Here is a 25,500-nt window from a genome sequence, read left to right as displayed (position 1 = left end):
CTGGGGGTGGCAGTGGGTCACACAGTGAAGGAGGCGGCAGGGTGATGCTCTTGTGAAAAAGGCAGATGTCACTGTGGGGTGCTGTCCCAGGTTGCTGTATTCACCGCAGGTGCTGCCCCCTCCTGGCTGCTCTGGGGATTAGCTCTTCCAGGGCCAACCCCTCCCCTGGCGTCTCTCCCCCGTTGTCTCTCTCTCACTCTGCAGCCTCGTCTCTCCCCCCAGGAGCTGCAGCCTCCTCTGCGTGACTCAGCCCCCAGCCAGGTCACTGAATGGTTCCCCTGCTGGGGGGCAGAGTCTCGCTGGCCCCACTGCCCAGGCAATGCCGCTCCAGCCGGGGCTGGGTGGGGAGCTCGAGCCGCCCACTGCTCCAGGCTCCAGCCCAGGGACCCTGCCACATGCAGGCAACGTCTGCTCCCTCCCTGGGCTGCTCCCCACTCCCCTCCCACAGGCCTTCGTCTCCCCCCTGCTCTCTTACAAGGGTTGGACTAGACTAGACTGGCAGTCCCTTCTAACCATATGATTCTGTCGGGGTTATCTTTATCCCAGACTTTTCAGGTTCGGTGTCTGACCACAAGAGAGACAGGCAACCCAGCAAAGTCCGAAACCAAGTTCTTTATTGATGCATGCACGCAAGCAACAAAGAACAAGCCCGTTCTCCACAGAGAACCAGAACCAGCCCCCCCTTTCTTCAATACAGCACAAATTTATATAAGCAAGTTTACATCACAGTTAAAGCATTTAATTGCCTGCGGTTAATTAACGGCACCTGGTGAAGCATTTGATCACAAAATTCATGGCCTTGAGCAGTTCCTGGCGCACAAGCAGCTTCCTTATCAGTACTGAGAACTTTTTTATCGGCACTTCCCAAGCGTGAGTGCAAGTGGGGGTTTATCCACCCAGCTCCTGCTTGCTGACTTCATTCACCCACCTTCTGAGCCCCCCTTGTTCATGCATCAAGCATGTGGTCACCTGCTCAGCCTATCTTGCGGGCCTTCGGCAGGGCCGGCTCCAGGCACCAGCTTATCAAGCAGGTGCTTGGGGCGGCAACTCTGGAGCGGGGCGGCACTTTCAGGTATTCGGCGGCAATTCGGCGGAGGGTCCCTCACTCCTGCTCGGAGCGAAGGACCTCCCGCTGAATTGCCGCAGATCAGGATCGCGGCTTTTTTTTTTTTCTGGCTGCTTGGAGCGGCAAAACCCCTGGAGCCGGCCTTGGCCTTCGGGCTCACTCTAAAGCATCCTATCTATCAATCCCCCCTTTGTCCCTAGAGGACCCGAAGTGGGGACTCTTGGGACACATATCCATTTATATATATTGAGGTTTACTACCTGGTAGGGCCTTTTAACCTTGGGGGCTTCTTTCCATAGTTGATCACCCACACAGCATCCACACCTTATGATTACATACAGCAATAAAAGCCCACAAATAATAATAGCAGCACTTTAAAGCAGATTATGTAGCCATCCGCCTACATCAGGCAACCAGCTAAATAAATCACTCCATCAGGAGTTCCAGCTGGGTCGCTTTCCTCCATGATCCCTTGCAATTTTTTCAAGATGTTTTGCTCTCTCCCATGTGGCGTTATAAACATCAGGAATATACACGCAACATTCTTGTCCCTCCTTGTGAGACTAAGAAAATGTCCAGGGCCATTCTATTTTGAAGAACCATTTGCCTAAGCTGTTTTTGCTCGATAGCCAGTCATATCCCCTAGTTAATCCAACCACCAATGAAGAAAAATAACAAACAACACACAAATGAGTCCACCGACTCCCCAAGCGGCTATTCGTGGCCATCCCTTAGGGAATGGGCACAAATCTACTTCTTCTTCTTGAGTTTTAGCCTCAGGTCGCCCAAAGGGGTAGCAGTCCATGTGTCCTGGGCACGGAGGTCGTCTGCTTCTGGCTCACCCGGTTCGCGGTGGGGTGAATGTGCGTGGCTCCCTCGAAGTCAGAAGCCATCTGCTTCTGGGGAACCCTTCACCAGGTCGGGCTCCCTAGCGAGGCTCCGTTTGACTCTGGTATGATGAATCCAAGCGGGAAGTTCCTTGACCCGACCAGCAGTAGGGCTCACCAGGATAGTCTCGAACGGTCCTAGCCACTGGGGTTGAAGTGGAGTCTTTCGGTAAGTTTTGCTCTACACTGGGTCACCTGGCGAAATAGAATGAACAGCTTCCCACAATGGTAAAGATTGAGCCTGTGCTGAGTACTGTTGTAATGTTGTTAAATGCTGCTGCAAAGCTTTTACATAAGCGTCCGTTTCACAGGTCAGATCAGTGTCACTAGGCATTGAAACCAGAGAAGTAAAGGAAGGTGGTACATGTCCAACAAGTGTCTCAAAGGGCGCGAGCTTAGTCCTAGAATTCGGGGTAGTCCGGACAATATACAAAGCCAAAGGAAGAACTTCAGTCCATTTCATCTTGAGTTCCTCACACGGCTTAGTTAGGGTGGTCTGTAGAGTTCCATTCATACGCTCCACCTGGCCTGACTCTGAGGGTGCCAGGGAGCATGAAAAACCCATTTTGCCCCAACCGCTTCAGTGAGTTCCTTGCAAATTTTTGCTGTAACATGCGTTCCCTGATCAGAATCAATTTTTTCAGGAGGGCCAAATCTTGGCATGATCCCATTAAGAAGCACCTTGCAGACTGCTTGGGCAGTGGGAAAGGCCTCTACCCGTCCTGAGAGTTGATCTACAATTACCAACAAATGCTTCTTTCCTTCTGAGGTGGGTAATTCAGTAAAATCAATTTGAATGTGCTGCATGGGCCTATGAGTCCATTTGCACCCACCAGGTGGCGCCTGTTGGCGTGTTCCCTTAGGATTACCGGTACATTGCTGAGAAAGAATACAACTTTCCACTACCCTTCTAGCCATTTCACTTAATCCAGGGGATACAAACTGCCTAAGAACGATTCCAACCATTTTATTCACTCCTAGGTGGGTGTTACTGTGAACCTTTAGCAGCACCTCACGCTGACAGCTTCTGGGTAGGGTAGGACGATCATCACACTCCCAGATTCCCACTGGATTAAATTGTGAAGCCCATTTTTTCCATGTTGCCTTTTCGGTATCTGAAGCTTGTAATTGCCATTGAGCTAAGGGAGAGATCAGGTCCAATTGGGCCCCTTGGAAGGCTGCTGCCTTGGCCGCCCTGTCAGCCAAGCGATTTCCCATTGCGACTGGATCAGTCTGCCTGGTCTGAGCTTTGCAGGGCATCACCGCCATCTCCCTAGGAGCCTGAATGGCTTGAAGCAGTTCAGCAATTTCCTTTCCATGGGCAATCTGAGCTCCAGACGAGGTAATGAAACCTCGTTCCTTCCAAATTGCACCCGTGGCATGGCACACCCCAAAAGCATATTTTGAATCCCTATAAATATTAACCCTCTTCCCTTTAGCATGAGGGCAGGCTGCGGTTACGGCTTTCAACTCACCCCGGGAGAAAAAGCTTCCCCTATTAATACAGTCTTGCTATCAGTAACTGCGTATCCAGAGTGTCTGATTCCCTCTCGGACAAAAGCAGATCCATCCACAAACAACTCCATTTCGGGGTCTTGGAGGGGAACATCAGTAAGGTCGGGGCGAGGGGTAGAAATTAAGTCCCAAACTTGCAGACAGTCATGCACATATCCACTACTTCCCCCCTGGGGCAACAAGGAAGCCGGGTTTAACGTGGCCCATCGTTTGCGGGTTACCCCATGAGTCATTAGGAGAGCAATTTCATATTTTGGGACAATCGTTGGTTAGTTAGATGCATATGCTGCTGCGAATTTAACAAGCATGAGGCATATGCACCAGGAGGGGGTGTCCTAGAACTATTTCTTGAGCCTTTTCCACAATTAAAGCAGCTGCTGCAACATTTCTTAGGCAGCCTGGATGGCCTCGAGCTACAGGGTCTAATTGTCCTGACAAATAAGCAGCAGGTCGAGGAGAGCCTCCAAACGATTGTGTTAACACTCCCGGCGCCCCTCCTTGAGATTCACAGACATACAAGTCAAAGGGTTTGTTATCATTAGGGAGCCCTAGTGCGGGAGCCTGAACAAGGGGCTCCTTGAGTGCTCTGAAGGCTCTTAACTGCTCAGCTCTTGGCTGTAAAGGCTCCTCCGCCCCTTCTTTAGTTAACTCATGTAACGGCTTCAACAATTCACCTGCAGCCACTACCCATGAACGACAAAATCCAATCGTGCCAGTAAAGCCTCTCGTTCCTCGTTTGGTCGTGGGACAAGGAATATCTAAAATCGCTTTTACCCGCTGGGGATCTATGCAACGAATTCCAGGCCCTACAGTACACCCCAAATACTTGACCTCTTGTCTTGCCCACTGCAGTTTTGTGGGGCTGACCTTGTGTCCCTTCGTTGCCAACTGATTAAGTAGAGAGATGGAATCAATCTCATTATCTTCCTGTGTTTTTGATGCCACTAAAAATATTTTGTGGGGCTGAGGATGAGGGGTTCATGATGCAGGGGGGGGCTCAGGGCTGGAGCAGAGGATTAGGGTGCAGAGGGATGAGGGTTGGGGCTGAGGATGAGGGGTTCATGCTGCGAAGGGGGTTCAGGGCTGGGGATGAGGATCAGGGTGCAGGGGGAGGAGGGCTCTGGCTGAGGATGAGGGGTTCATGCTGCGGGGGGGCTCAGGGCTGGGGCAGAGGATTAGGGTGCGGGGGGATGAGGGTTCTGGCTGGAGCTGGGGGATGAAGGGTTGTAAACGGGTCAACTCACCCCTGCGGCGCCTCCTGCTGGTTGCTCTTCGTATTTAGCTCAGTCCAGCCCTGGAGCACCCTCTGCAGGCTGGTGATCCACCTGTTTGTAGGCCCCCCGTGTCCCTCCCTGGACCCGGTGCCCTTTCACATGGGGTGCTGCCCCCTAGCAGCAACCCCTTTCTCTCTGGGTCTCCCTTTCTCTCTCAGGGAACCCCCACCCTCTATCCCTATCTTGCCTCAGTTTTTGGCTACTGCCAGTCATTGTCTAGCCCCACACTCTGGGGCAGGCTGCAGTATCAGCCACTCATCACAGGCAAAGTTGGGTTTGGACCTACTGCCTTGGCCTACCCCTAGGTTGCCCTCTGCAACCCACAGTACCTGTTGGCCCACTGCTAGGCCACAGCCTGGGGCTTTCTGGGCTGGAGCTCCCCAGCTCCTCAGCCTTCCCCAGCCCTGCTGCACTCAGGTATCTAGTCTCAAGCTCCTAAGCAGCCAGGCCCTTCTCTCTCTATAGCCAGAGAGAGACTGTCTGGCTTCTGGCTTCCCTGCCTTTTATAAGGCCCTGTTCTTCAGTTTGGGGCATGGCCCCCAGCTGCAGCCACTTCCCCAATCAGCCCAGCTTTTTGGAGCAGCAGCTCTCAAGCCCTGCTAGGCCACTTTTAAACCCCTTAAAAACCCCGGAGCAGGGAATCCACCCTGCTACAAGGGTTCATGATGTGGGGCGGGGCTCAGGGCTGGTGCTGAGGATTAGGGTGCAGGGGGATGAGGGCTCTGGCTGGGGCTGAGGGTTTGGGGTTGGAGAGGCTCTGGGTAAGGGCAGCCTGCCTTGCCATTAGTGACTGGCAGGCACTAGGACCCTGCGGCAGCAGACAGCCGTTCTGCAGGGAGCCCAAGCAGGCAGGGGAGAGGCGCCGCGCTGCGTTCTGCCAGGCAGGGACGCGACGCGACGCGGCGGCGGGGAGAGACCCGCGGGGGCCGGGGCCCGATCCAGGCAGGGCCGGGGGAGAGACCCAGCTCCAACTATTGCTGGAGCAGGGCCCCCGGCCCTGAATATTCCTGGAGCCCGGGCACCGCACACAGATATAACCCGCCGCCTATGCCCTTTCCATGGTCAGTTTCAGGATTCAAATTCCCACGCTTTCTAACTTCACAAATCAGTCAGGCACAAAAGTCAGAGGGGTGCTCGTCTGGACGCTGAACACAAGCAGTCACCTTGCTCCAATTTGCAGTAGCCTCTGCTGTGTCCCTAATGCCACTCAAAACAGCTTTCAAAAATCCGTCCAGCTGTACCTTGCCAGCCGGAGTGTTAGGATCCCAATTAGGGTCAGTAATTGGCCAAGGAACGTCCAGATGACCTGCAGATTTTTCTTTTACTTTTTGTCTTTCATCTTCGGTCATGAGAGCATCTAATAACTGATTAACATCTGCCCAGATGGGCACATGAGTGGACAAGATTGTACGGAACATTCTTTCCACTGCCTCAGGATTGTCCCATAGGCGAGGCATAGTACGTAACGTTGCCAATTAAGCAAATCTGAAGTTGCAAACGGGGTGTGGGTAAAGACCATCTCATGTCCCCCAGCGACCAGTGGAACTGGGTAAGTTCTTAATGGGGCTTGTATTGTCAGGTCTGTCTCAGAGGCATCCCCCCCCATGGATCCAGAATTCTGAATTTGATGAAGACTGGCTGAAGACTGGGCGGGCGGGGGGTGAGACTGATCTCTCTGAAGACGAGGGAACATTACTCTGAGCTCCCCCTTGATTCTCCTCTGTCCCTGAACTGTCCCTAGCCTGCTCTTGAATCCTTGCACTCCGCCGGACAGAGGGAAGAACAGGAACAAAATCGTCCTCCTCCCGGTGTGGCTCTGGGGCATATGGTGGGGAATTTTTGCAAGAGCTCTCCATACAAACAGCTTCAATAGCCACTCGTCCCTCCGTGGGTTTATAATTATACCACACAAACAAATAATCCATTTGTCCCGGTCTAAGATCGACCAAAATATCCCTTAAGGAGTTCATCCTCTCTGTGGAAAAGGTTCCACCCTCGGGCCAGTCTCTAGTCGGGGACAAATGGAAGGTAAATGACGGCCATTGGATCCGACACAAATCTCTCATCTTAGCCTTGGACAATGCGGCCATCCTGGATATATCCTTCCGCTCTCTCAGAATGAGAGATAACGGGGCGTTCCCCCGGGCATTGACTGCCACCCAGTCCCATTTTCCTGTACCGAGCGCTCACTTACCTAGTTCCCGGGACTCCTGCTCAAAGGGCAGGTGGACAGGTGGACATTGCTGGATTTAAACGGGCTCAGGCTGGTTCATAAGATGACGCCTTATCGCCAGCGTGAGATCTGACTCCTGGGCAAGGCTCCTCTCAATCGAAGGATGCACGCTGCGTTGCGTTCAGAGACGGACTCCCCCGCCAGAGTGTCAGACGGGTCCCCGAGGAGTCGCCAAGTCTGTCGGGGTTATCTCTATCCCAAGTTATTTATTGATGCATGCACGCAAGCAATGAAGAACAAGCCCGTTCTCCACAGAGAACCAGAACCAGCCCTCCCCTTTCTTCAATACAACACAAATTTATATAAGCATATTTACGCCACAGTTAAAGCATTTAATTGCCTGCGGTTAATTAACGGCACCTGGTGAAGCATTTGATTACAAAAGTCATGGCCTTGAGCAGTTCCTGGTGCACAAACAGCTTCCTTATCAGTACTGAGAACTTTTTTATCGGCACTTCCCAAGCGTGAGTTTTTTTAATTTACATGCAGGCACCAAGAAACAAACTTGTAAAACAGGAGCGAAGGGTATTTATTCCTAGACGGACTTACCGCTGCCTCCTCCCAAGCGTGAGTGCAAGGGGGGGGGGGGTGTGTTATCCACCCAGCTCCTGCTTGCTGACTTCATTCACTCACCTTCTGAGCCCCCCTGGTTCATGCATCAAGCGTGTGATCACCTGCTCAGCCTATCTTGTGGGCCTTTGGGCCCACTCTAAAGCATCCTATCTATCAATTCTAAGTACAGGTGCTCCCGTCCCCCAGGGCCCGGCTCCTAGCAGACTATTCTTTCCCTGGGTTCTCTCTTTCTCTCTTTCCCTCACTAATGCACCCAGGGGGCTGCAGACTTCCTCACTGCAGCCATTTTCTGTTGCCAGCTTCCTGGCAATATACTAGCCAAGGCCACACCGGCTCAGCTGAGCTTCATCTTCCAATCCCGGGTGGCTTCTCCGGCCTAAACGGCTCATGTGTGGCCTGTCTCACTAATCTCCTCTTTCTCTGCTTCCTTCACACAATTTAGAGCCATCTGGAATAAGGGACAGCTTATCACAAGAACAGCTCTGCAAACATCACTAGATGTAGCAGACTTGGCAGCCAGAACAATATCCGCAGCCATGGTTATGCATACAGCATCTTGGTTACGATCCGCAGGAATACCTAAGGACCTCCACATTATGTTGAAGACCTACCTTTCAACAGAGAGAAACTGTTTTCCACAGAAACAGATGAGGTGCTTCATTCTATGAAGGATTCACGTGCCACTCTATGTACTTCGGGCATTTACACACGCCACCTACAAAAAGGTGATGATATCAGCCGTACCAGAGAAATAGAGATTCTTCATCTAACCACCCACAATAGAGGCAATACAAGACCCAGAGACACAGACAACGTCCTCAGAGATGGAGCGCACCCCAGTCCTAACCATCGACATCTCAAACAGCTCCACCCAAACAGCAGTTTTGATCGAGGGTCCGAGCGACCTCCCTCACCAGAGACATTAAGTATTTTTCCCAGAGTTGCACCAGGGGATCAGTAATTGAACCCAGGTCTCTGTAGGAACCCGTTGCTTTAGCCACAAGACCATCCTTCCTCTCACAATGGTTCACAAGCGGTGGTCTACAGTGCACTTGCTGGTGGTTGCAGAGTGGTGGCGGGTCACTAAGTGCTCCTTTTGTTCCTTATTTCCAGTTGCTTCTACCATTAAAAATATCTAACTAGACACTAACTGCTTCCTTAATATGACTTTATCCATCTAAGCAATTGCTACAGGTGCCATAGGAATGGTATGTGATCACAAATGGAACAGGAAGTGAGCCACAAGATTGTGAATGGATGTAGCCTGACCCAAAGCTGGGTATATGTAATTGTAACTTGAGGATTAACAGGTTCTTTTCCCAAGATCAGGCCCAGTAAGATTATGTACAATGATCATAGAATTTGGGAACCCTGCTATGCACAGGTGCAACACTCACACTATAGGAACTCTCTCTATATATTTACAAATATATGATTTATTAATAATTTAGCAAAGTTATACACACCCTTAAACTTAACAAGGCAGATAGAGATAATACAGAAAGTATCTCTGGACATCCATACTTACACCCTTATCTATCTTAACCTACTTAACCATTATCTTTCTCATCACCGTCATCGTCCTCATCTTCCCCGGTGGCCACCATTCTGGCCCCTCCCAAGGTCTACATCTCTCCAGCCTCTCTGCTGCTCCTGGGATGTTACTTTTATAGTCGGTTACGCTGACGCCGCCATGTCCAATGCATAATCCATAGAGGTCCTTATCTGTATTTCCTCCCCTTAAGGTGTCCGTGTTCGACAGGTTAGTGTGTATGACGTTACCCTATTAGCCTACACGTCCATTTGCTGTCATGGCACCTTTGCGGTCGGACATTCTGTCCAGAACCTTCCGGATGCTGGTGTCAGCTATGTTCTGTGGGTGGCTGATGTTGGTATTTGGGACCAAATTCTCCCTCTCGCATGCTACTTTCAGTTCCCTGTAACTTATGAGTTACTCAGGCCTCACGTCATCTACTAAAGCCAAATCTTACAGGATAAAAGCCTGTAGGTTCCTTGCATTACTATTAAATATAATAAAACGGGATAACAAAGCAATGAATATTTTATTAGAGTGAATGTTTGAAATGAAATATACACAAGTTGAGAGGGAAGGTACTGTACATCTGGGGTCAGGCTTGGGTTATGGGGGGTTACAGATATCGTTTCCAAGGATGAAAAGATACATACATAGCGCATAACTGGCATAGACCTAGATTGGGGTGCAAGGGTCTTTAAAGTGTCAGTGGATAAGTGGGCTTGGGTACACCACCCATGGAATGAATAAGGAGTCCAAGTCAGTATCGGTGTAGCAGATAAATACATGGGTGGGGTGCATCCCTTGGTCCGTCAGGGAAGGAAGTGGGTTATTTCCCTGGTCGGCTGTCTCAGTTATTCGGTGTGGTATTGGCGGTGTCCGGTGATGTGTTCCGTATAAATGTCTCTGGCCCACTGGGCTACAGGGAGAGGAGATGTCTGCTAAGCAATCGCTCTGTTGAGATGTGGTTTGGGTCTATGAAAGAGTTTGGGAACCTCTGTGCGAGTAGACTGAACATTGTATGTATCCAAAGAACTAAATAGCATAAATTATCTTTGAAATGGGTTAGTGGTTCTGGCTCCAGGTCCTGGTACAATGGGTATCTACATCACCACAAGGATTGTCCCTAATTAGCTCCCTTAAATGGTATACAGGATATAAGTCAGGGGATCCTACTTCCCACACGCACAATACAAGATCGAGGGGACTTTCAGTGAATCTAAAAGGCAACTAGTGTAAAGCTGAGAAAAGGAAATACTTTTTTCTTACACAACTCATGATTAACCTGCGGAAATCACTGCCAGACAATATTCATAGATTCATGTCATTTAGGCCAGAAAGGATGATAAGATCATCTCATTTGACCTCTGGTATATCACAGGCCCTTAAATTTCACCCATTTATTTCTGTATTGAGCCCAATAACTGATATGGAACTAAAGCTGAGCTTGTGTTTAACTAAATCATCTCCCAGAAAAGCAGTGAGTCCGGATCTGAAGACATTAAGGGAGGAAGACTCCACCACTTCCCCTGGGAGTTTCTTCCAATGCTTAATTGCCCTCATTAGTAAAATGTCTGCCTTATTGTCCATTTGAATGTGTCTGGCTTCTGCTTTCAGCCATTGGTTCCTTTTACGCCTTTATCTTCTAAATTGAGGAGCCCTTTTGTATCCAGTATATTCTCCCCAAGAAGGTATTTATACCCCACACTCAAATGCCTCTGTTCTCTCAAAGTAAGGCATTCTCTACCAGACCTTTTTGTCACTTGGAACAGCTTTGCCGATCAGGACTTTGCAGACGTTAGATGGCGGCTAAGAAGCCCAGCGGTGCCTCATGCAAAGCCCTTGGCACAAGATATCAACCTGTTTTCATGCTGCAGTTGGTGAGAATCAGGCAGTGACTCCGGCCCCCATTGTTCCAGCCCCCCTGTTTTCCCTCTTCCTGAGTCGCAGACCAGGTGTCTATCCCCTGCTGACCTCTGGGAACCTGGCTAGGAAGACGATATTGAGAGATTATTGTATCAACCACAGAGGGCAAACACTGAGCAGAGAAAAAGATGGTCACTGCCCCAGTCATTGGGTTGGAGGGGAAGAAGCGTGACGCCCCTTCCAAAGGCTGGAATACCACTGGCAGCCCACAGCACTTTGTAAATGTTCCCAGCACCACCTGCTGCAGGGAGCTGTGCCATGAGCTAGGCTGTAGGTCCCTCTGCAGTCCCACAACAAGTGATGGCGGGAGAAATGCTGTATGGAGCTCGGTGTGGATGTGGCAGGTGCTGTTTTTCAATCAGCTGTTCTGCAGAGTGGCCAGGCTGCACCATTGCAGGGAGCGACAGCGTCAGGTGCTGCCAGTCCACAGTCTGTCCTGGTGCCTCCTCCAGGTGCTAACTCAGACCAGAAGGAGTTTCCAGCCTCCCACGAGTAACACGAGGCAGCGTATACGTAGGAAACGCCCGTTTGGTGTGAAAGTTCAGAATCAGCCCATTTCTGAGAACAATAAAAGGACATTAAATTCCTCTCTTCTCTGCAGAAGCAGGCAAGCGACCATGGCTGCTGCAAATCCAGCACAACTGCTCCTCGCTGAACTGACTTGTTCAGTGTGTCTAGATTATTTTAAAGACCCAGTGTCTCTAGCTTGTGGGCACCATTTCTGCCTAGCCTGCATCACTCAGTGCTGGGAGGAATTGAGTACAGATTTCCCCTGTCCTGAGTGCAGAGAAACCTTCTCCCAGAGAAACTTCAAACCAAACAGACAGCTAAGGAATATCGTAGAAGCTTCCAGAAAACTTACACTGGAGTTAACAAAAGAACCAGAAGTTGGGACAGTGTGTGAAAAACACCAGAGGGCTTTAGATGACTTCTGCCAAGAGGATCAAACACCCATTTGTCTGGTTTGCCATCTGTCCGGAGATCACAGAGAACACACGGTGGTTCCCATAGAGGAGGCTGCTGAGGATTACAAGGTAAGAAATCACGGGACGGTGTAAAAGCTGGAATGGGGAGGAACTGTATTTTAATTTAAAAAATTACGGCAAAAAACAGCGGATACAGACCCTTATAAATAATACTTTAGCAATGAGAACAGACTTGTTAGACACTGTTATTAACCTGTTCCCACCCAAAACCATTTTTAACACCAATAAGGACCCAGAAAAGTCAGTTCTGAATTGCCCAGGGGCGGAAATGTACAACCTACAGCCCAGTGCTGTCACAGTGGAACTGCTGCTGACCTGGGACACAGATTCCGCTAGGAATGAAAAATCATCTTGTGTGCATGTGTTGTGCGCTTGTCATGAATCAGCGCAGCCACGGGAACTGCTGGATCTTCCTGAAAAAAGGCACATGAAGGGGGACAGGAAAAGTCTCCTGGCTGAAATGTGGCATACGAACAAGTGTAGTTGGCTTCAATATTGTCACCTCTGAAAAAATACCAGTAACATCTGGAAGGTCCCAACTTGCAGAGATTTCAGGGACCCAGCAGTGCTGACACACAAACCCTTCCAGGGGACAGTGAAGGTCATACACATCACTAATCATTGTGACTGATTCTGCTTTTCTGTTTTTCATACTTTATTTTTTATTTCTTGTGTCTTTTTGAGACATGTCACTCTCATACGTGCAGCTGAGACATTAGAGTCTGTTATTTTTCACTGGTAATTTTTAGATAGGCCTAAATTTTGACAGTACAGATGGCAGTGTATGAGCATGAGAGATCAAGGGATATTTTTCTCATATTCCTATAGGCACACATGGGGCAGGTGCGTCATCTTGTCCCAAATAAGGAGCTAGCACTTTGTCCACCTTGTCGGGTTGAACTTCAGATCCGTATCTGTGACACAAAATCTCATCTGTATCAATCAGCCTTTGAAAATATCTCTGCCTTACCAGAGGCTCCCCCCGTTGGGAAAAGATGTCTTCCTCATGTTTGGAAGCTAACTGATACCGTTTGGTTTAGGGCCAACCACAGGGCCAAAACAAGGCTATTCAGAGTTGAGATGGGCGCAGTACAGAGGAAAACGTGACATGTCAGTTGGCCACGTTCTGATCTCACTTTCACCAGATTTACACTGAGGCCTCTGAGATCAGTGACGGTAGTGGAATCACCATCCCATCTGACACCCTCAGTATCAGCAGCCATCTCCCCTTCGGCAGAGCGAATCATCCAGAGACCAAAATGTCTCCGCTCAGGCTGCTGGAGGAGCAGGTGGGGAACTGAACGTTGAAGCTGTCGGTCCAAGCTGGGCTGTACTGGGGTGCAGTGTGGGACGTGGCAGGAGGAGAAAGGACAGGCCGCTCCCATTCCCCTGTTAGCCCATTCTCGCAAGGCTGAGGTCACTTCACTGTAAAATCAAGCAGGAGGTTTATTGCTTCTTCCATGGAAATCGGCGGTGTTTAACGTTCATGGGAACTCACTGTTATGTTTACAAAGTTCTGAAACACGTGTACCGGGCACTCCCGGAGATGTGTTAATTGCTTCCTAGGAACCAAGATGAGTGGATCCATCGGTTAATGATTGCCAAGCCGTTTGGTCCTTGGACAAAGTGCTAGGCAAGATTAACTGGTTACAGCGAGTGAAAGTGGGAGTCAGGACACCTGAGTTCTGTCCCCAGCTCTGGGGAAAGATTGGGGTCCAGCGGGTTAGATCAGGGGAACCTATTAAAATGGGAGGCTTTATCCTGGAAAGCAGTGATGCTCTAAGGGACTTTGCGCCATAGAGGCCAACTGAGCATGAATTCCCAATGCGGTGCTGTAACTAAGAGCACTAATGTATAAGCAGTGGAATACCGGAGTAGCGGACTGGTGTTACCTCTGTATACGACATTAGTGCGGCTGTTACTGGATACGGGTCCTGTTCTGGTGTCCGCCTTCCAAAAGGGACATTTGGTAAATTGGAAAGAGCCAGAAAAGGTCTGGAAAACCTGCTGTACAGAGAGAGAGACCAAAGGAGTTTAATCTCTTTAGCTCACGGAGGAGAAGGTTAATAGGTGATGGTCTATAAGTACCTACGCAGGGATAAGAGTTCTGGCAGGAGACACTCGTTAATGTATCAGACAAAGGCTGAACGAGATCCAATGGTTGGAGACTGAAGCCAGACAAATTTAGCTTAGAAATAAGGTGAACATTTGCAGGGTACGTAAGAGTCGGAACAATTTCTCTAGGGAACACAATTTTCTACACTCTGGGTCCTAGTGACACCGCCACCCCCAGTCTGGCACCTGAGGTGGCCACCTCAGTTCGCCTCATGGTAAGGCCAGCCCTGACCACAACCGTTATTATTATTTAGTTGATATTCTTGCAAATATAAATAAATGGGGGGAAAATCCTCCAAAACCAACCAAAACTAAACCAGTTTTTCTTCTGTTAGGACCAAATTTGGAGCCGTTTGGAGAGTTTGAAGCAAGAGAGTGAAGAGATTCTGACATTTAAATTGAGTGGGGAAGATAAAAGCCATGAACTGCTGGTAGGTGCCGTTATTACTCAGATGCAGATGTGCACAGGGACATTATCAATCCACGGCTTAGTCTGAGTCATCAGAGGAACAGTGAGTAACACGTTCTCACCCGTGAAAGATGATCACTTCTTCCTTCTCATTGTAAAGAAAAACTGTTCTGCTTTAATTGAGAGTAAGCAGGAAAATGCAGCATTAAAGAAAGAGTTTTAATAAGCCAAATACTTTCACTGCTAATTCGAGTGTAATTTGTTTACTTAACAGTAGTTTCTCCTTTAGTCTTTCAACTAAAGCTGGTTGAAAATTTTGTATCATTTCAAACTGAAATTTTCATTTTGCTTTTAGAAAGATGAAAAATTTGAAAACTTTCACGTTTCTTTTTTATCTCTTTCTCTTTTTAGTCCTTTTTTCTACTGAGTGCACTAAAATGAATAATTTCCAGTTTTCCCACCTTTGTTTTCCTTTTTCTTTTTGCCACTTTTTCAAAACTGGGAGCTCTTTTGAAGAAGTACAGAGAGGAAGTACTAAAAAGAAAAATGGGTGGAAATAAACATTATTTTGTTCCATTTTGGGAAAAGGGAGAAAGAAAAATGTGACATATTTCAAAAATTATTTCAACATATTTTTCAAAGAAATCAAATTAAGTTCCATTCTGAAAACTGAGAAATGGAAAATGCTTGGAAATTTCAATTATTTTTGCAAATTCCCCCACCTGCAATTTTTTGGCCAGCTGCACTTTGAACAGAGAGAACCGCAGCTGGCCAATCAGTGCAGCTGTTCTGGGAATCTGCAGCCCCAGAGGAGGAGGCCGGTCACTTAGTGCCTAAGACAAAGCACAAGGACGTCATTGGAAAGACTCCGGGTCAGTTCAGTGAGCTTTGGAACAGGCCCGGAATGGTATCGCTGCTAGACATTGCCATGGAGACGATCTGGGTCCAGATCTGGTCTGATTTCCTGGCTCCTAGGGTATCAGGGGCCAGAGAGTGCTCCAGAAACACCATGAATTGGTGGGCTTCTGTCCAGTTCACACGCACTCAATCCTAAGCAACCTGCAAATTCCTATTTGCATGTGCAAATAGGGGTCTTCCCGGCAGCTCAATTTGTGCTCAAGGTACCTGTGTGGCTTAAAATCCAAGTTTTATGGTGGGCTAAATTTTATGTATCCAAAACTGTTTTCAGAACTCATGAGAGCAAATGAGGGAGCTCAAATTTTAGTACTTTTTTTAAAAATGCCCTTTATGTCTCTATGTATTTTGTGGACAGCTTGTGTTCCCCAGTTCAAGTCTAGTGCTTCTTAGTTTGGGTTCTGCTGTTTCCTCTACTGAAATAATCCTTGTCAGTTCAGTTCTGAATCCCACACCTGCTGTGCTTCCTGTTATTGGAAGGATCTGGTTTTCTAGAAGCCACTGATCTCAGATTATCCGAATCATGCAAGAAAAATTCATATTCTAAACACCAGTTAGGATTCTTGAAAATCCATTGGAAAATCATCTGTCTACTGAGAATAGAGTTTGTCCTCCATAAAATATCAGGAGTTAAATTCTACGGGGTTGCAATGACATGCTGCCTCATGCATAAAATGTCCCATGGTTTTATAATTTGCTCCGTATTCATGTCCTTGACCTGTGCTTTTCCTGTTCGTATCTCATCATTTCAGAAACAGCTAGACATTGAGAAGCAGAAGATTGTGTCTCAATTTCAGCAACTGCGCCAGTTTTTGGAGGAACAAGAGCGACTCCTGCTGGCCCAGTTGGAAGAGCTGAAGAAGGAAATTGAAAACGGGAGGGCTGAGTATCTTGCCAAACTATCTGAGGAACTATCCTCTTTCAGTTCCCTGATCAGTGAGATGGAGCAGAAGTGCCAGCTGCCAGCAAGTGAATTCCTGCAGGTGAGATGGTGTTAGAAACACCCCAGAACCTTTCACAGAACAAGAAAGTCTCCTAACTCTTCACTTTTGGAGAATAGGAGTGAACTGTGAGTGTTAGAAAGATCCTTGTTCAGCATATCACAAGACTCAGCACTCTGGTTCCATGTGCCAGCTGGTTATGCAAATGTCATTACACAGAGAGCCTGTGTGCCTCCTTATAGAAACTTCCTGGGCCCAGCTCCTGCAGTCAGAGCACTTCTCCGAAAGAGCAAATGCAGCACATTGAATGTTTTTGTTTCCATTAATAAGTAACAAATAATTTCTCTTTGAACCTGAAACTGTGAAGACAAAGTGAGTCCCCTCCAGAGCAGGAGGGATCCTTAGTCTGAGAGCTGGGACTGAATTTCCTTTTCTCTCTCCCTCTAGGACATCAAAGGCACCTTGAACAGGTAGGTGTCTCCTTCGCACTCCCCCTTTCACTTCCCAGGGCAGGGAAGGGATTTTGGACATGAGACCTGGCTCCCCGTGCAGGGCCGGCTCCAGGCACCAGCTGAGCAAGCTCGTACTTGGGGCAGCAGATTCTACGGGGCGGCTTCCGCCCAAACCTAGGGCGGCACGGCCGCTTTTTTTTTTTGTCTGTGTGCTGCTCTGGCCCCCCAGTAGGGCACAGAGGCGGGGCGCTACCCCCCCGCGTCCTTCCTCCCCGCCGACCGAGCGTACAACTTCTCTGGCCTAAACCCCTCATGTGTGGCCTGTCTCCCTAATCTCCTCTTCCTTAGCTTCCTTCACCCTTTCCGGGGGCTGATGTGGGGGGAACACCCAGCACAGGTGTGTTAACAGGAGTGTCAGGGTAAGACACAGGAGGACGCTGTTCCCCCCTTCTTGCCACGGAAAACTGTGTCCAGTTCTGGGCACCGCACTGTGAGAAGGACGTGGAAAAATTGGAGAGATTCAGAGCAGAGCAACATAAATGCTCAGAGGTTTAGACTGGACGAGCCGTGAGGAAGGTTGCAATAAATGGGTGTGTTCAGTCTAGAGAAGAGGAGACTGAGGCAGGGCCTGATAAGTCTCCAGATCTGCCTGAGGCTGTTCTGCAGCGAGCGGTGACCAGTTGTTCTTCACGGCCCCTGAGGGCAGAACAAGGAGGAATCGGTTTAATTTGCCACAAGGGAGATTTACATCAGTGCGACGGGTTCCCGGGGTGCAGCCTGGCCTGTGGCACTGCTGAGCCCTCCAGATCCCCAGCCTGGGCTGCCTCTCGCCCCGTGATGCTGATGTCGAGCTACAAGCCAGGCCCTGCGCTGACACAGACACGTACGGGCAGAGCTCTCCCACTTTTCAAAGTGACAGGGCCACAGCCCCCCTGTTCTGGTGCCCCTTCAGGAGATGGAGAATCCACCACTTCCCTGGGCAGTTTCTGCCAATGGTTAATGCACCCGCACTGCTAACAATGTCTGTCTGATTCCCATGGGCATTTCTCTGCCTTCAGCTTCCAGCAACTGGTCCTTGTTCTGCCTTTGTTTGCTAAACTGAGGAGCCCTTTAGTGCCAAGTCTGTTCTCCCCATGACGGTGTTTGTACCCCACACTCAAGTGCCAGGGATCTCTCAGGACAAGGCATTTTCACCAGCCCTCACATCAGATTTGTGGGTCTTCTCTGCACCGGCTCCACTTTTTCAATGTCCATTTTAAAATGGGGACAGCAGAACTGGATGCAGTTTTCCAGTATCGGTCTCACCAGAATGAAGGGGAAACTTGTAGTGTCCAAGCTGATACTGGACCTATTCCTGGGGCAACAGAGAATTTAACCTCCAGGGTCTGCTGAGCTACAGCCATTCACTAGAGTAAAATACATGTTAGTAAAACACAAACATGACCGAACTCCACAGCGAGTAACACTGGGTTGTTCTTCAGATGCAAGAGGGAGAAGTTTCAGAACCCAGGGGCCTTTTCTTCTGAACTGAAATGGAGAATCTGGGAATCTTCTCAAAGAAATGCATCTCTGGAGACCATAATGAGGACATTCAAAGGTAATGAACAGTCACGTGGGGAATTTTCTCACATATATTACACTGATAATTGAAAAAACAACAGGGAGTCCGGTGACACCTTAAAGACTAACAGATTTATTTGGGCATAAACTTTCGTGGGTAAAAAACCTCACTTCCTCAATCTCTTAGGGTTAATGATTGTGGATGGAGATAGGCAACTAATCATTTGGAACCTACGAATTCCCTACCCAGCTCTCAGTACGGCCCACACACACTGGGTTAGGGGCCTGCATTCGGACTCCCTGGGGGTTTGCCTTTCTTAGCAGCTATGAGCACCCACCGACAGCCAAGCTCCCCACCCCGCCGCCCGCCTCACATCACCTCCGCGTCCTCCCCCAAGCGCGCCGTGTCCCTGCTTCTCCCCATAGCTCTCAGCGCTTGCTGCCACGAAACAAGCTTTGGGAAAGAGGGAGGAGGAGCGGGAACACAGCGAGCTCAGGGGAGGAGGCGGGGAGAGGTGGGGCCCGGGCAGAGATTGGGTATGGGGTCTAATTGGGGCTGGTCGGGGGGGGCTTGGGGTGGCGACTTTGGGGAAGGGGTTGGAATGGGCCGTGGCTCCGGGAGGACGGGGGGCAGTGTGTGGACAGGGGTAAGGGGGCTAAGGCTGGGACCACATCTGGGGTGGGAGCAGAGCCCCGTGTGTGGGGCCAGCGGCTGGGACCCTGCACAAAACCTGGGGGGTGTTGCAGCACCCTCCGCACTCCTAGTTCCCATGGCTCTGTGCAGAGGCTCGGGGCTTCCCCCGGTGGCAGGGTGAGTTGGCACTCGTGGTGGGGAAGGGAGGGGTGCTGGGGCCGGATGAAATTTAGCAGCAGGCTGGATGTGGCCCTGCTTTAGAGATTCTCCACCATTTATCCTCCTGAGCTGGAGAGAATGGTCTGTCAGGAAGAATGAACCAGTTTTACTAAGTACTAATGTTTCAGGGGCAGGTTTAAAGTTGACTGAATGCTAATCAGTGAAAACATTTCTGTGCTGTCTGTGAATGATGTGTTGGTTTCAGAGGGTTTGTCTACACAGCAATTAAACACCTGTGGCTGGCCCGTGTCCGCTGACTCCGGCTCAGGAGGTTTGGGTTCGGGCTGGAGCCTGGGCTCTGCAACCCTCTCCCGTCACAGGGTCCCACAGCCCAGGCCTCTGCCCAAGCCCCAGCATCTACCCCACAATGAAACAGCCCCAGTGCCCCAGCCGTGCAACCCCACGTCAGCTGCCATGGGCCTGCCAGAGGTGTGTAATTGCTGGTAAAACATCTCTGGGTCTGTCATGTCACCTTACGTCGTGTCCTTAGTTTTTAATGTTTGGGGTTATTTTTAGTGAGGTGTGGAATGGTTTGTACTGGTCTGAACTGCACTTAACCTCCTTCACTAGAACTTCATAAAGTTTGTTTTCTTTTCATTTTGCTTTTGTGTTAGAACATTAACAATGTGAATATATCCCTAAACACGACAACCTGACATTTCGTCTCTTTCACCCATTTCTTCCTCTAGACTCACTCTCGACCAGACAGCGGTTGGACAAAGGTAAATTTCTCCTATCAAAGGGGGAGTGAAAACTTTCCTAGGAATTATGGGGGCTCATTGGCAGCACCATAGTTTAGGTTTTGTTTCAATTTTGCATTTGACAGGAGCTGAGCAACATATTCCTGGTGGCTGCCCAGATCTTTCCTAAAACAGAAAAGTCGATTCTTTTCTCTCTTAGAATTTAGAATTTGTAACTAGCGGTTGGGTTACCCAGATGGGCTGGGGTGCGGGAGAGGGGGCGAGCAGTGGATCTTTGTAGAGATCTAAGAATTTTAAAATGAGCCTTTTGACAAATCAGAGAGGAACATCTCACCTCGTTCTCAGAACTCTTTATGCGCATACATCACATCCCCTGGCCATGTTATTATTATTAGCAAATGCACAAGTGGTACAATGAAGAATGGGAGAATCCAACATACAAAAATAGACATTTCTGTTTTCTCTCTACTTTATAAGTCAAAAGAAAAAATGTTAAAAATGTCAGAAGAGTTTAGGTAGACGTCACCTGTTCACAGACATGGCAACTCTCATGAATTAATCATGAGAGAGTCGATTTCTCAGTAAAATTAAGCCTCACTCATGGTCTCACCATAGAGCCGTGGCTGAAAAAAAATCCCGACATTTGAGAGTTCTAAAAATGAGTCTGAATTTTACTTAGAAATCCTGTCAGTGCCCTGGGCACGGCTGGGGCTCCCACTGTCACCACCCCAGTGCGGCTGCTTCCCTGCCAGCCTGGGAAGTGGGAGAGGGGCCCCCACTGTAGCCCCCAGGCCTAGGCAGGGTGAAGAGCCCCAGGAGGAGCAGAGGTGGGGCCATGAGGCTTTATTATGGCCTGGGGGCTGCAGGGGGCCTGAAGTGATTGGGGGGCTGATGGGCTGCGGGGGCTGTATTGCTGGTGGGTTCTGAGCAGAGGGTGAGTGCTGGGAGGGTGAACTGAGGGTGGTGGGGTCGGGGTGCTGAACTGATGGGGGGTGATGGTGGGGCTGGGGGACTGAATTGCGGAGGGTATTCTGCTGGGAGCCTCCTATGCTGCCAGGGTCTCTGATCACATCTGTGGGGAGAGGTGGTTGCAGATGGGGAAAGATTCCATGGGCCTGATTGTCAGGCCCTTTTGTGCTGCTCTGTCAGAGCAAAGGGGCTTTAATGTGCCTGGAAACAGTCCCCAGAAAATAGCTCCGGTGCAAGGGAGCCCCCCCCCACCCCGTCCATATGAAGTTGGCACAGGGGCTCCACAGCAACTCTGCCCCCAGCCGTTATTGTAGGAGTGGGCTGGGGCCATGCTGGGGGCCAGGGCCGGCCCTGGGGGGGTGCGGGGCGGAAGTGACGGATTCGTCTCTTCTGGGACCGACCGCGCCAGCCAATCGCACCAGCCCGCGGGGCCCCCCAAAGCGCAGGGTCCGGCGCGGTCGCCCCGATTCACCCTCCCCAGGGGGCGGCTCTGCTGGGGGCACAGACAGGATCCATCACACTCTGGCTGCTCTCTGCTTCGCAGCCCTGAGGCTCCTGGAACGAGGGGCCAGGCAGACTGAAGGAAGGACAAAGGTGGCTTAAAACCAGCTCCCTGTGACCCCCCTCGTCTCCCCCCCAGCACAAGGATGGAATCACTGAGACTCAGACTCGGGGTCTGGGGCCTGGCTCAGCCGAGCTGATCCTTTCGCTCTGTCCCTGAACTGGCTCTGTCAGGGTGTGAATCCCCCCAGCCCATGGCTGAGATCTCAGCGCTGCTCCCCGTGCAGAGCTGGGTAAATCCGGGAGGGGGGAGGTTGCCTGGTTCACTCCCCAGCTGGGGCAGGTTCTGTCACTGACACGATCAGACCCTGCCCCAGGGCTGAGCTCTGCCCCTCACGCTCTGATTCTCTCTCTGCAGCGAACGTGACTCTGGATCCAGACACGGCCCATCCCGACCTCATCCTGTCTGCGGATCGGAAAAGTGTGCGAAGGGGAGACACATGGCAGGACCTGGCCGACAACCCTGAGAGATTTGACAATTGGACCTGTGTGCTGGGCTGTGAGGGATTCACCTCGGGCCGACACTACTGGGAGGTGGAGGTGGAGGGAAGGGGAGTCTATGCTGTGGGGGTGGCCAGAGAGTCTATGAGCCCTAATGCTGAGCAGGGGATCTGGGCTGTGCAGGGCAGAGGAGATCGGTACTGGGCTGTCACGTCCACTGAGCAGGGCACCCTGTGTACCCCGAGCCGGGCGCCCCGCAGAATCCGGGTGTATCTGGACTGTGAAGGGGGCTGGGTGGCATTTTTTGATGCTGGTTGTGGGGAGCCAATCATCACTTTCCCATTGACCTCTTTGGCGGGGGACAGAATCCGCCCGTTATTCCAGGCTGGGGTTAGTGTGCGGCTCCTCTAGCCCCCAGCCCCTTGATCTCTATGTCCTGGAGGACTCAGCCAGTGTCCCCCCTATACAGATGGGGCTGAAGGGGGGTGACGCTCTACCCGTAGCTCTATGGCTGTGGAGGTCTGTGTGAGGCTCTAGGCTGGGTCTCTGTGCTCCTAGGAGGCCAACTCTGTGCCGTGGGAGGGGGGTGTCCCACCAAGGAAGGAGGGAGCTGCCTTGTGGGGGATGGACCCAGCCAAGGGCCAGGGAGAGACCCCTCAACTGGGGTGCAGGGAGAGCAGAGAGTTTAATTGTTGGGTTGACCATTGTCAGCTAGAATATAAATTTCACTTTCTTTATGATTAAACTACGGTTGTACGAGTCAGCGTTTTCTGAGGGCTTCAGGGCAGATGCTGCTTCTTAGAGCTAGGAGAAAAATATTTTCTTTGCCAAATTAATTTTAAACATTAAAAAATTGAAGGAAATTTTAAAAATGCTGTTTTTGTTGGACAATTTTTGTGGAATTTTTCCTGAGTTGAAAAAAATTAAACCATATTGAACAAAACATTTCAGTTCTTTGGTTGTCATATTCCCTCCACCCACACTTTTCTCTCTGCCTTTTCTCTCCCTTGCATTGGAAAATGGGGAGTGGGGGAGGAGAGAAAGAAAAGTGAGCAGACACACCCACAATTCCAAGTTTCTTTCACTTTTTCAGAAGCCAAGACTCACAAAGGCATTTTTGATTCAAAAAGTTAAACAATTTGTCATTTAGTTTAATAAAAAAACTGAAAAATTTCAAAGGAATGAAGAATTTCCGACCACATTTTTCATTTCCCTTGAAACGCCAGTTTTCAGTGAAAAAAAAATCTAACCTGTTCTACTGCTTCTGAAGGCTGAAGCATGGGATACCTATTTTGCCTCAGGTCTTTACCAAAATGGTTAATTGTGACCAGGTGCTTCATATTAACAACAAGGGGAAAGGATCTCAGACCAAAATAGGGAAAGAACCGATTAAAGAAATATTTAGGTAAGTTAAATACATCTAAGTTTGTGGGTCCTGCAGAATGTTCACCATAGGAACCAGCTGAAGCCATCTTGGAACCATTAGCAGGTATCTCCAAGAACGTATGGAGGACTGGTTAGGTCCCAGAGCTCTGGAGAGAGGCGCTATGTTTGCCTGTCTGAAAAAAGGAAGATCAAGGGAATTCGAGACCAGCCAGCCTAATTTCAATACCCAGAAAGGTACTGGAACAAATTGTTCTTCTTCGAGTCCCTATGGGTGCTCCACTGTAGGTGTATGTGTCCCTGCGCCTCTAATCGGAGATTCTTGGTAGCGGTGCCCGTTGACCCAGCGCATGTGCCCTCCCTCCCTCATTGTCTACCGCGAGGCTATTTAGCACTGCAGGGGCGGTGGGAACCGCCCTCACTTCCTCCTTCCTAAGTTTGGTTTGTTACTGTTGTCTCCTTAAAATACTTAGGTGAGTGTTTCTTCCCCCCGCCCCCAAAGGAATAAAATAAAATAAAGAGAGAGAGAAAGGACGAGAGATCCAGTTTCCTGTCCTGCCTGGGGGCTTCGGAACAGCCTCCCCCAGCCCCACTTCCGCACTGCTGGGGAACGAAACAGCGTGAGGCTAATGGCAGCTTTGGGACGACACTGGGGCCCGACAGTCGCTCCCAGCCTGGTGCAGAGAGACAAACTGGGGTGGTTTCAGGGATCCTGTAGCGGGGTGGTCCCCCGCTCCTGCCCTTCGGGGCTTAAAACAGCCCAGGAGAGGGCTGGGGCTGGGGCAGAAGCCTGGGCTGATTGGGAGAAAGCAGCCTCAGCTGTGGCCAGGTCCCAGTCAGGCCAACTGGCCCCAATAAGAGGCAGTGAGCCAGGAGCCCAGACACTCTCCCTCTGGCTGTAGAGGGAGAAGGGCCTGGCTGCAGGGAGCTGGACCCAGGGTACCTGAGTGGAGCACGGCTGGGGAAAGCTGGGGAGCTCCTGCCTGGAAAGCCCCAGGCTGCGGCCCAGCAGAAGTCCAAGAGGTACTGGGGGTTGCAGGGGCAGCCCAGGGGTAGGCCAAGGCGGCAGGTCCAAACCCCTTTGCCTGTGATGAGTGGCGGATACTGCAGTCTGCCCCAGTGCATGGGGGTAGATGGAGACTGGTCAGTAGCCAATACTGAGGCAAAGTGGGGATAATGGGGTGGGGGTTCCCCTGGGAGGGGGAGACCCAGTTAAAGGGGCACCGGGGTCCTGGGAGGGACACGGGGGCCAGTAGCTGGAAGGTGGATCACCGGCCTGCAGAGGGCGCTCCGGGCTGGATTGAGCTAATTCCCAGGATAACCAGCAGAGGGCGCCGCAGGGGTGAGTCCACACGTCCACAGATCCCCTGAGCCCTGTACGTAGGTGACATGGTCTCTGCATTCCTCGTTCCTCTTCTCCTGTGCCAGCAGGTGCATATGCAGACTGGGGTTTGGGGGTGTTGGGGGAGAGCTAGGGGGACCATATCTGCATTCTGGGCAGTTTGAGGGGTTTCAACCTTCATTCAGAGCTCCTCTTTTCTGACCCCTCTCCAATTTATTAACATCCTCTTTGAATTCTGGGCATAAGAACGGGACACGGGCTTCCAGCAGCAGTCACACCAGTGCCAAATACAGAGATAAAATAGCCTGGCTGTTCCTACTCGTTACACCTGTCGCTCCCTCTAAGGATCACGTTAGCGCTTTTGGTCACAGCATCATCCTGGGAGCACATGTCCAGCTGATCATCCACCAGGTCTTCTAAGACTTACCTCGTCTCAGGACCGAGGCCGCCCCCCGCCCCCGCTGTATCTATTCCCACATTCTTTGTTCCAACTCTCTAAGTGCATTCAGCCGTATTAATACTCATATTGTTTGCTCGCACCCAGCTTACCAAGTGATCCAGTTCGCACAGTATCAGTGACCTGTCCTCTTAGTTGTTCACCAACCCCCACCCCCAATCTTTGTGTCATCTGCAAACGATTAGGGTTTTCATTCAGGTCCTTGATAAAAGCATTCAACAGCACAGGGCCAAGAACTGATCCTTGCAGGATCCCCCAACTTTAGTGGGGTCACCCTGGATTTACACCAGGGTCACTGAGATCAGAATCTGGCCTGACTCCATCACAGTCCCTCTGGATCTCATTGTGGTCAGAGATCTGAATAAACTGAGGCGGTCGGGCTGGATGAACTAACTGTCCTGTGTAGC

The 25,500-nt window shown here is 50.3% G+C and overlaps 1 protein-coding gene across 1 annotated transcript; it reads left to right on the top strand.

Moving 5' to 3' along the window:
• Positions 1–11,625: 11,625 nt before the first annotated feature.
• LOC120392482 (E3 ubiquitin-protein ligase TRIM7-like) lies at positions 11,626–22,492 on the top strand. The gene is made up of 7 exons (XM_039517263.1): positions 11,626–12,042; positions 14,445–14,540; positions 16,186–16,416; positions 16,822–16,844; positions 18,308–18,423; positions 19,929–19,961; positions 21,829–22,492. The coding sequence occupies exons 1-7, from the start codon at positions 11,626–11,628 to the stop codon at positions 22,320–22,322; spliced, it is 1,410 nt and encodes a 469-aa protein (XP_039373197.1). The 3' UTR covers positions 22,323–22,492.
• The last annotated feature ends 3,008 nt before the right edge of the window (positions 22,493–25,500 follow it).

Source organism: Mauremys reevesii, unplaced genomic scaffold (genome assembly GCF_016161935.1).
Source record: "Mauremys reevesii isolate NIE-2019 unplaced genomic scaffold, ASM1616193v1 Contig1, whole genome shotgun sequence".
NCBI classification, from domain to species: domain Eukaryota; kingdom Metazoa; phylum Chordata; order Testudines; family Geoemydidae; genus Mauremys; species Mauremys reevesii.
The sequence above is the reverse complement of the archived record's forward strand: the minus strand, read 5'-3'. Positions and strand labels throughout refer to the sequence as shown.

Excerpts from the sequence above, each read along its gene's own strand:
- LOC120392482 (XM_039517263.1), top strand. The coding sequence starts at position 11,626 with ATGGCTGCTGCAAATCCAGCACAACTGCTCCTCGCTGAACTGACTTGT. Across the intron at positions 14,541-16,185 it reads ATAAAAGCCATGAACTGCTG|AAACAGCTAGACATTGAGAA; the intron begins GTAGGTGCCGTT and ends TCATCATTTCAG. Across the intron at positions 16,417-16,821 it reads CAGCAAGTGAATTCCTGCAG|GACATCAAAGGCACCTTGAA; the intron begins GTGAGATGGTGT and ends CTCTCCCTCTAG.